The sequence below is a fragment of the Hippopotamus amphibius genome, chromosome 2, assembly GCF_030028045.1.
Source record: "Hippopotamus amphibius kiboko isolate mHipAmp2 chromosome 2, mHipAmp2.hap2, whole genome shotgun sequence".
Lineage (NCBI taxonomy): Eukaryota > Metazoa > Chordata > Mammalia > Artiodactyla > Hippopotamidae > Hippopotamus > Hippopotamus amphibius.
The window spans coordinates 38,142,288-38,155,829 of NC_080187.1; the positions used below are offsets into that span (position 1 = coordinate 38,142,288).

The 13,542-nt window shown below is 56.4% G+C and overlaps 2 protein-coding genes across 5 annotated transcripts; one reads left to right on the top strand and one right to left on the bottom strand.

The window, feature by feature from the left end:
- The first annotated feature begins 773 nt into the window (after positions 1-773).
- On the top strand, positions 774-8,063 carry CD72 (CD72 molecule). Its single transcript, XM_057724566.1, has 10 exons — positions 774-943; positions 1,053-1,160; positions 1,742-1,813; positions 2,404-2,493; positions 2,835-3,170; positions 5,789-5,955; positions 6,615-6,733; positions 7,286-7,351; positions 7,437-7,583; positions 7,894-8,063. The coding sequence occupies exons 1-9, from the start codon at positions 862-864 to the stop codon at positions 7,576-7,578; spliced, it is 1,182 nt and encodes a 393-aa protein (XP_057580549.1). The 5' UTR covers positions 774-861; the 3' UTR covers positions 7,579-7,583; positions 7,894-8,063.
- Positions 8,064-8,144: 81 nt separating this feature from the next.
- Positions 8,145-13,316, bottom strand: TESK1 (testis associated actin remodelling kinase 1). 4 transcript variants are annotated; one of them, XM_057724564.1, is made up of 11 exons: positions 13,287-13,316; positions 12,245-12,838; positions 11,989-12,110; positions 11,810-11,858; positions 11,160-11,306; positions 10,733-10,815; positions 10,477-10,567; positions 10,146-10,229; positions 9,904-9,993; positions 9,653-9,767; positions 8,145-9,309 (listed from the first exon to the last, which is right to left on the bottom strand). In XM_057724564.1, the coding sequence occupies exons 2-11, from the start codon at positions 12,461-12,463 to the stop codon at positions 8,423-8,425; spliced, it is 1,887 nt and encodes a 628-aa protein (XP_057580547.1). In that variant the 5' UTR covers positions 12,464-12,838; positions 13,287-13,316; the 3' UTR covers positions 8,145-8,422. The 4 variants fall into 4 exon arrangements, with proteins under 4 accessions (XP_057580547.1, XP_057580545.1, XP_057580546.1 ...); XM_057724562.1 differs by having other exon boundaries at positions 12,245-13,005; positions 13,287-13,304; XM_057724563.1 differs by lacking the exon at positions 13,287-13,316 and having other exon boundaries at positions 12,245-13,035.
- Positions 13,317-13,542: the final 226 nt, after the last annotated feature.

Sequence of the window (13,542 nt, forward strand, 5' to 3'; positions counted from 1 at the left end):
GGCCAGAGGTGGAAGAGGCCAGGGAAAGGCTGTGAAGCGAGAGTCTGGGGGTGTTTACATAGGAGAGTCAGTTTGTTCTCTATCTTCTGCATCCTCCAAAGGGTTGGCACATGCCCAGGAAGGGCTTTGGAGTGAGAACTTCTCTGCATATGGGATTCTTGGCAGCTCTGTAGGACTGTAGTAGAAGGGGAGCCGGGCCCACCCTGAAAGCCCCCAAACTGATGGAGAGAAAAGTTCCACCCAATCAGGCACCCCCCTTCTGGGAACTCATATCCACTGGGAACCCCAGGATGAGGAGGAGCTAGGGCTCCACACTAGGAGCCCTCAATCTGATGGGGAGGATGGAGCCCCACCCTGGAGCAATGATTAGGGAGATCCTCTGTGGTCAGTTGAGCACAAAAGAGCTTCGACTGCACTTAGAAAGCCTGTGGACTGGGCCACCAGGAAAGGAGCGAGGCAAATCAGGCTGGATGGTGAGGGGGGTGTCTGGAGCCCAGCACTGTCGAGGTGGGTCTGGGGCACATGAAGGAGAAGCACAGGCAAGACACAGGGACAGGCCTGAGTATTGGTTCTGTGACGCCCCACAGCCCTGAACCCCATGCTCTGGACCTCAGCTTCCCCTCCCCTGCCCCTCTGGCCGGGGTTCAGGGATGCCGTTTGCTTCACTGAACCCATCTGGCTGAGACTGGCTCACATCTTCCTCTTTTGTGACTGGAAGTCACAGGGCAAAGCACTAAGCTGTGCAGTCACCAAGGGAACACAGAGCCTAAGAGTGTGAAGGGACAGAGGGGAGAGTGGCAAGGGTGGCCTGTGGCAGGTGGAAGAGGAGGGAGACGAGTGGGAGCAGAGGTGCTCAGGACCATGGCTGAGGCCATCACCTATGCAGACCTGCGGTTTGTGAAGGCTCCCCTGAAGAACAGCGTCTCCAGCCGGCTGGGACAGGGTAAGGGTGGATGAGGTGTTTCCTTGATTCTGCATCTCCAACCTCCTTCAAGACCCCACTCCCACCCCAGAGATCCCAATTCTGATCCCACCTTTTGTCTCCTCTCCAGACCCAGAGGCTGATGAAGATGGGGAACTCACCTATGAGAATGTTCAAGTGATCCCAGGCCCAGCGGGGCGACCAAGCTTGGCTTCTGCTGGATTAGGGGACAAAGCAGGTCTGGAGAGCCCAGGGGCTGTGTGTTTGCGGGGAGCTGTGTTTCGAGCCAGGGAGTCCACAGCATTCTTGGGGGGACAGTACCCTTGGAGAAAGGATGGGTTCTCAGGAAGAGATGGGCACCAGTTAGGGAGCCAAGCAAGAACAAAGCTCCCGGGGCAAGGCGGGGATCCCAGGGGAAGCGAGGGCTCCACGGAGGGATCAGGGCAGCCCCACTGCGGAGCTGAGCTCGAGTGGGAGATGGGGAGTCCCTGGAGAGAAAAGAGAGGGGAGGGGGGAGGGGAGAGAGCACTCCCGGGGAGAGGGTTTTGGCAGGCCGATGAGGGGCCCCAGAGGAAAAGATAAAGGGAGACCCAGGAGGGTGACAGAGGGTCCCCGGGGAAAGGATAAGGTAAGACCCAGGAGGGAACAAGAGTCCCAGGAGAGATGAGGAACTCCGGAGAGCGCTAAGAGTGTCCCGGAGCAGTGGCAGAAGTCACCTTAGGACGGACTGGGGTCTCGGTGCGGTGGAGGGGCTGGGGTGAGGAGAAGGGGCATTTCCTGGCTTTCCCACCTTCAAACTGGAGTCGCTCCCTTCCGCAGGGGCCCAGCCGGAGCAGCCAACTGCTGCCTGGAGCCCCGTGACATCACCAGCCGCCGGGCGGATTCTTCCCTGTGAGTACCGGGTCCTCCCCGCCCCGCGCGCGCCACCCGCTGCCCCGCTGTGCTCCGGCCTGCGAGGCGGGGCGGGGCGCGGCCTCGGGCTGGGCAGCCTCCCCGCACCGGGCCCGCCGGGGAGGCCGCGGAGTCAGGTGCCAGCGCTGGGCCCCGCGGCAGGTGGTGCTGGGCCCCGCGGTGCGCAGATCTGGCCCAGGGATTGAGCCCGGGGCGCAGCCCTCCGGTCCGCCCGGGCAGCCCAGTGACCCCCTCCCCTGCCGCGTTCACCTCATCCTTAGAGCGATCTTTCCGACCCATCGACCCAGAGCCTCTCCTCCCTACCCCCTTTCTATGGTCCCCATTCACGTACCCCCCTTTCCATTCTCTGTCTGAGATTTTAGTTCCCCGTCCTAGCAGGTAATGCCCCTCAGTACTTAGCAGTGACGACCCCCAGCCCTTACTGTGGAACACCTCACCTCGGAGACTGCGGGACAGAAACCACCACGCGGGCTCCCAGCCCTCTGTCGGATGAATCTCCTCCACCCCCACTCCCTCAGTCTATCAACTGTCATGGGGCTCACTGCCCCCCATCCCACTGTCTCCCTAAGGCCATGCAGCCTGCATGCAGCACCTCCTTCTGGGCCTCCTCCTCACCTGTCTGCTGTTAGGCACGGCTGCCATCTGCCTGGGAGTGCACTGTGAGTATGGCCACCCCCTCCCATTTCCCACTTACCCCAAGCAACTTTCTCCCCCACTCTCCCCGAGAGCTGCCCTTCCTCGGCTGGGCAGGAGTCACTACCACAACATCCTCAGCTTTCAGTCTGGTTTCCAGCCAGGTCTGTTTCAGAGTCCTGTGACTTCCTAAACCGTCCTTACCTAATCCAGTACCTCCTTATGCTTCAGGCAGTCGGATCTTATATTCCATCCCAGCCTGTTATGCAAAAAATCGCAAGAAGCAGAAAAAGGACTGATGCTGAAGCCTCAGGGCACCAGAGCATGGCTGAAGATGTCCTCCAAATCTCTTTTTATGGCCAAACAGATCTGCAGGTGTCTCAGCAGCTCCAGCAGATGAATAGAGCTCTGGAAGCCACTAACAGCACCCTGAGGCAGCAGCTGCACCTAAAGATAACCCAGCTGGAGCAGAGGGAAGAGGCTTTGCAGGGATCCAGGAGGGAGCTGGCTGAGAGTCAGGAAACACTACAGGTGGAACAGAAGGTTGGCCAGGCTACCAAAGAGCAGTTGCAGGCCTGCCAGTCGGAAGGAGAGAAGACAAAAGAGGCACTGAGAAATAAGGAGACACAGAGCATGAACTTGGAGCAGAGGCTGAGCAGCGTGCAGGATACACTGAAGCCCTTCTTCTCATGCCTCTCACCAGGTATCTTCTCTGGGAAAGGAGAGATGGGGGGGACCTGCCATGAGGGATGGATTGAAGTGAGGGGTCTGTCTATCTGTTAGGGAGCCCCTGAGTTGCTCAGGAAAGGGGTAATGAGCCAGAGTGCGGGAGGACGTGATCTGTGCAGCCTTCGCCAACAGGGAGAAGGGTCTAGCTGCATACTGGATTTAGGGGGGCTCACCCAGCTCTAAGGCGGATCCTGTAGAGGAGAAGCAGGTGGTAGCCAGCAATGCAAATGACACTGTCTAGGGCAGCAAACTCAGGGCTCACCTGGCTTGACATCAGTGGCAAGGATTTTGGAACCCCCTGAATCTGGATGTGAAATTGGTTGTTCGCACGTTTTTCTAAAGAGAGGACCTATAGCTTTAATTAAGTCTCTCTACATCTGAGATTCCCCAAAAGATTAAGAATTACTGGTGGATGAGGTTCAGTCTGGGGTTGGGGCAAGGCAGCTGAAGCCCTTACAATGACGTGGATGGGGTGTTGTGGGGCAGGGAACTAGGGTGGAATGCTCATCCCTTTCGAAAGGAGTCCAGCCAGTATGTGGGGACGAGGGAGGGGGACACATAGAGGGTCTGCCAAAGTAGGCTGAGGTTGAGGCGGGGTCCCCGGCCCAAGGGGACTGGAATGTCCATGGACTGATTGTCTAGAGGTTAGGCTCTGTCGAGCTCAGGGGCATCTGGATACTCCCCCAAGCTTCAAATAGAGAGATTATGTACAGACACCCCCAGGCCTCATTTCTTTAATCTTCTCCTCTACAAGCCGCAATTCCATGCCAGTGCTGCCCCTTGCTCCCCCACAGCTGAACCCTAGACCTCAGCACTCCAAACCGCTCTTCTGCCGAAAGGACAGCTTCAGGTCTTCACTCTGACCACAGCTGGCCCCCTCCAGGCTTTCTCCACACTTCTTCCACCTCACTGAAGCCTCCAACCTGCTGGCTCCCCTGTCTCCTCCCTTCCCATCAGCCATCATCTGTCTTCACTTCTCTACCCGTCTTGGATTTGGGAGCCCATCACTTCAGCTGCCCCACTCACTCCTTGATTCCATTGTCTTTCTGGTGCACCTGGCTGGCAATATCTCAACTCTGGATGAATGCACATGCCTGCACCCAGGGGTGACAAGCTGTGCAGTCATTCTGCTTGGTGCCACGAAACTCTAGTCTCAACCTCAGCTTGGGCCCTAGCACTGCCTGGCAACTCTGCAGTGGTCAGCTGGCTGTCCATACTCTACTACCCTCTCTCTCACACTCAGCAGATGCCCTACTCTGTCAGAGAGGAATTCCCTCTATTTTCTACCACCAGGTCTATACATCTATTTGCATCTTTGCCCGTCCTCATCTCTTGCAAAGATAACTGCAACACCTTGCTGAATGTTTTTCCTAAACATCCCCCTTCTAAATCCATTTTTCTTGTTGCAGACAGAGTAATCCTTTAAAAACAAAAATCTGATCGTATCATCCCAGTTAAGATCATGTCATTTCAGTTAATTAATTACATCAAAATTATGGAATATATACTGTATGTCCAGCACTGTGCCCAGGCACTTGGGTTACAGCCAGAGAACAAAATTCCTCAATTTAAAACCTTACATCAACTTTCTCTTGCTCATAATATATGATGGTGAGTCAAAAAGTATCCGCACTCCAGTTATATTAAAACTTCTATAAAGTCTACAGCCAGAGTGCGGATACTTTTTGACTCACCCTCGTAAAAATAAAACATCCTCATCCTGGCCTCCAAGGCCACTGCCTATCTTTCAACATGTGCTTATCCCCTCACCCTCATCCATTTGGTCATAATGACTTCTTTTTATTCTTTTAGGTTGCTGTAGCTCAGTAACTCAAGGGAGTAGCTGGATAGGGGTGAGGAAATGTAGACAGAAGAGAGGGAGCTGGAAAAGGAATGATTTTTGAGTGACAGAGGTAGGATGGATGGGACAAAGCAGTGGAGAGAGGTGGGTTGGGATCAGGAGTACAGACTGGGTGTGGGACATTAAAGAAAGAGGGAGGTTTATTTCTGACGGATAGTCAGGAAAAGTGGAACAGAGAAGTGACAGATTTTGAGGTGGAGGGGAGGAAAACGGAGAGAGTTCACACAAGTGTCTGACAATTTCAGCAAAGCACGAAGCAAGGTTGTCTACTTGTGGAAGAGTGGAGGGGAAGGTGATGGCTAGCAGTCTGAGGAGTGTGGGAAAGTTCTGAACACGCAGTGGGGATGCTTTAGGGAGCCAATGAGACGAATGGGAGGCCTACTGAACACTTGTTTATTGGGAACCCAGGTGAGGTTACCCTAAATGGGGGGTGGACTGCAATTGTTCAGAAATAGAGGATAGTACCATCAGCCCTTTTCAAATAAACCTCCCAGATTTTAAGGAGTAAAGTTTTTGAATGTTAAAGGCTTTTACTAAGTATGCACAGCTATGGCATTTCCATGGGAGGTGAAGAAAGATTGCAATGATTAAGGACGAGAAGTGAAGGCACTGAGTTTCGACCCCAGGGAATACTGTTACCAACCAGATTGCTGAGTAGTCACTTTCATTCCAAGTGTTGAGATCTCCCTCCTGGGTCTGGGCAGTGCTCTCACACTCTTTCTGCTTTTTAGATTCCTGCTGTCCCTTGGGATGGATACTGAGTGAAAGGCGTTGCTTTTACATCTCAGCTACTAAGAGAACTTGGGAGGAAAGCCAGCGCCATTGCAAATCTCTGTCCTCTGACCTGGCCATATTCAGCTACGTTACTCATTCATATGGAGTTAGTCATTCATATGGAGTAAGCAAACCCCTATTCAAAGACTGTAGTGGGTACTGTTGGGTAAAGGGACATATGTCAAGTCAGGGATGGCAGTGCACACAGGGTGTGTGTCCCTTTTCCATGCAGCTTCTCAGCTCAGTGCTCCAGGTGACCCTACTAACTGACTAGGGTTGGCATGAGAGTTGAAACTTACAAGCCATCTTTACTTTGACCTGTTTCTCACCTTAACTTTCTGGTCAGCTCTGGGCTGCTGAACAGGCTCTTTGACTCTCAGGCAGACAGGTTCCATACCTACTGGGCTGGATTGTGGGGATTGGTTCCTTGTGACCAGAACAGCCCACAGAATGACTCCTCTTCAAAGACTGGCAGAAATTCTTACCCAGGGTGTGTGTGTATGTGTGTGTGTGCGCGTGCGCACATGCACACACACGTACGTGAACTGAAGGGTCAGTCTGCATCTGCAGGGCGGCACTTGAAGGATGTGGGGATGGTCACCGATGAGCTGATGTCACGCACCAAGGTCGGGTACAGCCCTCTCGCCAAAGTTCACGGCCTCTCTAGTGTTCACTTCCTTCCATCGGCCCAGGTCCCCTCCGCGCAACACCCCCTTCCTCCCCCCATTCCAATATTTCCCATCTCTCCTCACACACCTCTGGTCTCTCTGAATCTCCCTTCAGACTTATTATGACAGAAACTTACAAAAGGTGTTGACACAAGGTGGTTCAGCTGAATCATACTGGATTGGCCTCAGAAATGATAAATACTGGCAGTGGATTGATGGTACAAAATACCAACCGTAAGTTTGTTAGGACTTTTGGGCAATAAAAATCCTCTATAATCCCTTTCTAGAGACATAGTAATGAGATCTCCCTCCAGGTCCTGCTCCCAACACATTTTCACAAGTCAATTTTATAATTGCCCATTTGTCCATTTCTTCTATTTGATTAATAACTCTTAGGGCAGGCTTGCTCCGTATTGCATCCCCAGTACCTAGCAGTCCCTAGGTACTTTATTTTAAAAAGTTACTTGCTTTATTTAAAAAAATTACTAGTTTGGGACCTATGTCATCTTTCTCTCAGAGGGATTAGTTGAAGATTTAGCTAGGGCTTCACAGCTTCGATGAGCCCTGGCCTTCTAACTTCCCAGCCCTGACAAGGCTACCTAAACTGAAGTAGTACTTTTTCAGTCAAGGCCACTTGGGGCACTAGAGTTGCCCCAGGGAAGTGAGAAAGGAAGCAAAGGGGTAACTTTGAGGATCAACCCCAGGGACCCTGAAACAGGGTAGTTCCCTAACTGGAGTTTCCATCTTTAAGACCTTGGGTGATTTTTCCCTCCCCTCGTTTTATAGACTCTCTGCCTTGGAGTCCAGACACCTGTCCCTGAACTATCCCACACATGGCTCTAGGACGGCAGGGTGAGTTAGGTTTGTGCAGGGCAAGGGAAAGGATGGTATAGGAGGGGTCCAGAGCTTATCCCAGTGCTACTCCACCACCCTTCAGGTTTTATAGTCGAAGCCAAAAATGTGGCAAGGTAGAAAGTGAGCAGCGGAGTCTGAAAGCAGAAGACTGTCATTCTTCTCTTCCCTCTATCTGTGAGATGAAAACTTTCAGGTATCCGGATGGCGACGGCTCTTTGCACTGAGCTGGGTAAGTGTAGGGGATGGGATGAGGCATGGGAGTCCGGGGGCAGAGGGCTCGGAGCAGGGCCCCAGAAGCCAGGGGGAAACCTTGTTCCTGGAAGTGACAGCCATGTCCATAGCCACCAGGGGCTTGGTCTGCTTACATAACGGGGCGCTGGGCAGGGGAGGCTGGCTATGTGGCTGTCCAGGGAGCTGGGGAGGAGATGGGGAGCTGGATGAGGATTCCGAGGGGCAGTCAACTGTGGGGCTCACTGATGCTTTAATTCTCCTGATACTCACGCTGACAAGAGCCTGTGCCCTTCATCCCTAACCTGTAGCCTGCAGGTCCTAAGGTCCACCTCCCTCCAGTGGGTCCTCACTCTGCCTGGACTGTGCCTGGCCAAGGGCTGACCCATGCCCAGCATTTCTAGGCAACCCTGCTGCCTGCTGGAGATCCTGGCCCAGAAACTGGACTGTTCCTGGGGGAAGAGTAAAGAAGCTACTAGAAGAGATTTTGGCCTTCCCCAGACCTCTCACAGTGGAATAGGTGGGGAGGGCGCACGGGCTGAGTGGATAGGGGCAGCCCGGAGCCAGCCAGGCAGTTTTATTGAAATATTTTTAAATAATTTGCACGTGTTAGTCTCGTGTGTCAGCAATGCTTTGTCTGGTTCGGTGATCCCCACGGGAGAGCGAGCCCAGGGCTTGGAAAGGAAATGTTCTGTTCCTCGCGTCCATGCCGAGGTCCCCCTCTACAGGGAGAAGAGCTCCTCAGCCCATCCGGGGCTGGCCCTGTCCAGCATGTGCGCTCTGTCCTCACAGGGCATCCTGAAGGCCGAAGGTGGAGGCCGGAGACCACAGGCCCCGCTGCTAAGAGCGTGCCCCAGGCAGCTGCAGGCTGGGTGTGGGCGGCTTGGCATGGTGCCCGCGGTGGCAGAGGAGGCTGCCCGCCTCACAGTTCAGGTTGCGGTAGCGGGCCACAGCGGGTGCGGGGCGGGGGCACATGGACAGGAAGCCAAAGCTGAAGGGGCCGAGGCAGCAGCCAGGGCAGGGCAGCCCCTCCTCCGACTCCCGGGGAGCTGAAGGCGGCGGCGAGGGTTCTGTCCGCTCCAGGGCTGCTGCGCGGGGCAGGCTATGCTGGGCCCGGTTCCAGGGCTCCCTGGCCCAGCCTTGCGGGGAGTTCACCACCACGGCTGGGGGGTTGTTGTTAAGGGGAGCTCCTGAGCTAGCAGACCAGGGCTGGGAGGTTGAGGAACAAGTGCTGATGAAGTTGTCTGTGGCCATGGCCAGGGGCAGCTGGGGTGCTGGTCCTGGGGGTTCTGGCTCAGGGCTACTGCCCTCACACTCCATCCTCTCTTCAGCGGAGGGGCCCATAGCAGGAGGGCCAGGACCTGGCAGTGCTGTCTCCATACGTCGGGGGAGTTCAGGGGATGATGGCAGCGAGCGGCAGCGGCGGGCAGGTGTCCCAGGCTGGACCGAGGTCTCTGGAGCGGCCACCAAGGGCAGCTGGGTGGAGGGCAGTGGTGATGGTGGTACAAGGGATAGGGGGGCGACCGGCTTGCTGGGTGTGTCCAGGAGCTTGATCTTGCCACCTCTGAGGTCTTCCCGTAGTGAAAAGGGGTTGACTCGAGTCAGATTGTCCCCCCAGTTGGGGGGTGATTCTGGCGATGGGGGCAGGAAGAGGTCTGACCGGCTTCGGGAGAGCCGGAGGTCTGGCCTGGGAAGTGTGGCAGAGGGACCCCCTCTTGGAACAGACCCTATAGACAGAGAAGTCTGTGGTCACTGTTCTCAGCCTTGATCACAGTTCCCTGAGGGCCTCATTATTCAGCAGGAGGCTGGTGGGACTAGAGCTGAGAAAAGAAACTCCCCCAGGGTGCTCTGGAGAGGCGGAGATGTCCCCTCCAGCCCCCTTTACCTCTTCTTTCCTTGTTCCCCTCCCTCTGGCTCTAGAATTAGAAAACTATCTTCTTTGAGATATCCTCTCACCCCACTCCACTCCCACTCCCAGCCTTCTCAACTAAAAAAAACACGTATTCTCTCCAGATAATTCCAAGTTCTAAGGAAGAGAGAGGCAAGAGGACTCCAGTTGTGCTCACTTACCCTGACTGTGTGTCGGGGGAGCCCTGGGGAGGGGGGCTGGCTCAGGCAGCTGCTCCAGGATCCATTCCAGGTGCTGGGTGATTTCAGTGAAGGGAGCACGCGTGCTAGGTTCCATCTGATGGGGAGAGACGGGCAGCTTCACTCAGGGCACAAAAGAGGGTCCCTGAGTTTTCCTCCCGTCCCCTGGGCAGGCAGGCCTTGTTAGCTGATGGGTGGGGGTGGAGGGCAGGGAGGGAGGGTGAGGCTCTTACGCTGCAGCAGTGGATGGCCAGGAGCAGGAAAGGCAGCGGGCAGTCATCCCCTACCAGGGTCCGGAAAGCAGGCACATCCAGGCCAAAGTCCTGTGGGGACAGAGAGGAGGGGCCTCCAAGTCAGCCTTCCTTGAGTTCTTCTGCTGACCCCCGATCAGGACCTCAACTTCCAGGGAACCCTCCTTGGTTACGATCTGCCTCATCTGGAGTTCCTCCTTGTAAAACCTGGGCACGTCATTCACCTCAGTACGGGGTAGGTAGTCAGGGTCCGCAGGTACTCGTGCGATGAGCTCACAGAGGACAATCCCAAAGGCGAAGACGTCAGCCTAGGGGGAGGGGAGAATGTCAGGTGGAGCACTGACAGTTTCATGTCAGAATTTTGTCGGAACACATCAGGCTTTGGGGGAGTCCTGACAGTTTTCCTGTGTTGGAAGGGGTGTGAGGGGTAAGGGGGGTCCTGGGGGTTTTCTGAATATCTGGTAGGGTTGTGGAGGAACTTGGGATGGGGCCTTATAAGAGTATCTCACGGGTCTCTGGAAGGCCTTGGGATATCTGAAGGGTTGGATATCTTACCTTCTCATCATACAGCTCACCCCGCAACACCTCTGGAGCCATCCAGTACGGGGAACCCACCACAGCCAATGGCTCCTTCCTTGCCCCTTCCCTGCAGAGGCAGGGGGAGAGTGGTCAGGAACATCCCACCCAGACACCCTCCCCCAACAAAAGGGGATGAGGTCAGCCCCTCCCCACCCCAAGGGAAATGTCCCTGTGGGCTTCACTTAGATAAGGGTCTTTGGGGAGGTTTAGGGGGATGGGACATTCACCTCACCTATACACAGGAATCTTTTCAGCCAGTCCGAAATCACCCACAACAGCTGTGAAGCCTCGGTCTTCCCGCCGGATCAGACAGTTCTGACATACACATACAGCATCCCCACATACCCGTCACCTTCTGTTCTCTGATCTCCCAATATGCACCCCAAAGACCTGTCGCTCCAGAATAACTCCAACCCTCTCTGATCTCCAATCAGTTTTCCATTGCACCCCAATCTTGCAGCATAATCCATCACTCCAAACACAGCATGGTACTCAGTCCCTCAGAGCACTCCCCCTCATCCCAGTGCTGCATTCTCCAATGTCTTGCTATCCCAACATCCTAATGTTGTCTATTATCCACATTCCAATATCCATGGGCCAGTTACAATCTAATAAATCTCAAATCCCCTTTCATGCCTCCACCCACCCACTCAGCCTACCTTGGATGTGAGGTCTCGATGGAATACACCTTTGGCATGCAGGTACCGCAGGCCGCGGGCAATGTCCAAAGCCAGGTGGAGCCTGACAGGCCAGGATAGGGGTTCGGGGGAGCTGAGCAGCTGTTCCAGGGTCCCCCCATTCATATACTGGGACATAGGGGTAGGAGAAGGGGAATGAATATCCAAGTTTCAGCCTGTCCTCTAGGTCTGCCACGTATAAGCCTGGGGACACTCAGGAGGGTCACAAAGGTCAGGCGGGTAAGGCTGTGCTCTAGGGTCCCCCATTCATATCCTAAGGCTGTCCTGTCCCATACGTGTGCATCTATTTAAATTTAAATTGTTAATTTTCAATAAAATTAAACATTCAGTTCCTGTCACACTAGCCACATTTCCGGTGCTCCTCAGCCACATGTGGCTAGTGGCTATGGCCTTGGACAGCACAAATATAGAACATTCTTATCACTGCAGCAAAATCTGTTGGACAGCACCAGCTGAGGCCTTTTATTTGTGGTTTGCCTAAAGGGAAGTTCAGGGAAGCCTCCCCTGGGTCCTGCTGCCTCGCATTGGTCCTCTGTAGATGCACCGGGCCGCTGACTCTCTCTCCCCTTGGTGGTGGTGGTGGGGTCCCCCCCTTCCTGGCCCATCCTCACCTCTGTAAGAGCGTGCAGCTGCCCTTGGTGTACACAGACCCCCATGAACCTGGAAGAGGATGGGAAAGATAGCAGGGTAGCCTGTAGGAGCCGCGGCCTCTCCACAGGTCCCACTTTTCCCGCGGGACCTTTTCCCTATCCCGCAGCAAGCTTCCCAGCAAGCGGCTGGGGCCGCTCACCTTAGAATGTTGGGGTGCCGGAGCCGGTTCATCAACTGCACCTCCCGTAGCGTGTTTCCCCTGTTACTGGGGAGCCTGTTCATTTTCAGCACCATGACTTGCCCTGACTGTCGGTGCCGAACCTGGGGACGGCAGGGGACGGCAGGGGATGGCGAGTCCGGCGCAGGTCGGGCGGGTCGCCAGGGTCCGGGCCCCCTAGTTCCATCCTTGCGTCTAAGGCTCGGTCCCGCCCCTCTGCCTTCTCTGCTGGTCCTACCTTGTAGACCTCCGAGAAGAAGCCGGCCCCGATCTTCTCAGCGCAGTGGAAATCGTCCACGCGTGCCAGGCTGGACACCGCGCTGCGGAGAGCCCGGTAGGAGGAGGGGCGGCCCCGGCCCGGGGCTCCGCCCGCGCCCCCGGGCCCCGGGGGCCCCTCCCCCGGCGCCTCTCCGGGCCCGGGCCCAGGGCCCCGTAGTGGGGGCCGTTCCCCGGCCATGGCCGGGCCCCCAGCCCGGGGCCTGCCTCACATGGCAGGGTCCCCGGGGCCCGGGCAGGCCGCGCTCGCCATGGGAGCGGGCCCAGCCCGATCAGGGGCGCCGGGGCTCCCGCTCCCGCTCCCGCTCCCGCCCAGGAGAATGGAAGATCCGCGGAAGATCCTGGGCCCGCCCCCGCCGCGCCGGCTTGTTGGGCCCGGGTGGACGCCGCTCCGCTCCGCTCTGCGCAGGGCCTGGGCCTGGGCCTGGGCCAGGCGGTGGCGGTGGCGGTGGCGCTCCCGGGCGCCGGCGGGCAGGCGGGCGGGCTCCCCGCAGGCGGAGGCGGGCGGGCGGGCGGCGGCTGCTCCCCTTCGCCGCTGGGGCTCAGGCTCCGCGGCCTGCCGGGGGCGGGGCAAGCCGGGCCTCTGCTTAACTCCTTCGAGCCCGGCCTCAGGGCAGCGGCCACGCCCCCTCAGGTGCGCACCCCGCAACCAGAGGCCGCGAAGCCCTAGGCGAGTGGGGCTGGGGCGTCGGGGTCAAATAGGTTCAGGCCTGAGCTGAATAACTGAAGGGAATTAGGGGTTGACTGTGTGTACGCGCAGCTCAAATGTTCTTTAGATGCCCTGGAGTCCTTTCTCCCCTCCCTCCCTCCCTCCCTCCCTCCCTCAGGTCACTGTTGAGGGTCGGGCTCAGGAAGCAGCCAGATTCCTGGGCTCCCAGGACCAGCTGGGCAGAAAATAGACCCCTCTGGCCCAGCCACAATCGGAGGCAGCCCAGCAACCTACCCACCTTCCCAGCCCCCGCCCTGGCCCAACCCGCCCATTTCCCAGGTCTCGACCTTTATACCTTAAACCTCTGGACTCCCTGACACCTTCTACCTTCTCGGGCGGTTGTGATGACCTGGGGCTGTAATGAGCCCTTGGCCAGCCCATTCCAGGTGTGGCCCCGACTCCTCCTCCCTCCATCCCGCCTCCCTCGAATAAAGTTCAGATTCCAGAGCCTCTGTCTAGTGACTACCCAGCCGGTACCTTCCTCTTACTATTTCGTCCAAATGCCCCTCTCTTTCAAAAGAGAAGCCTCCACCTGTAGGGAAGCCCCTCTT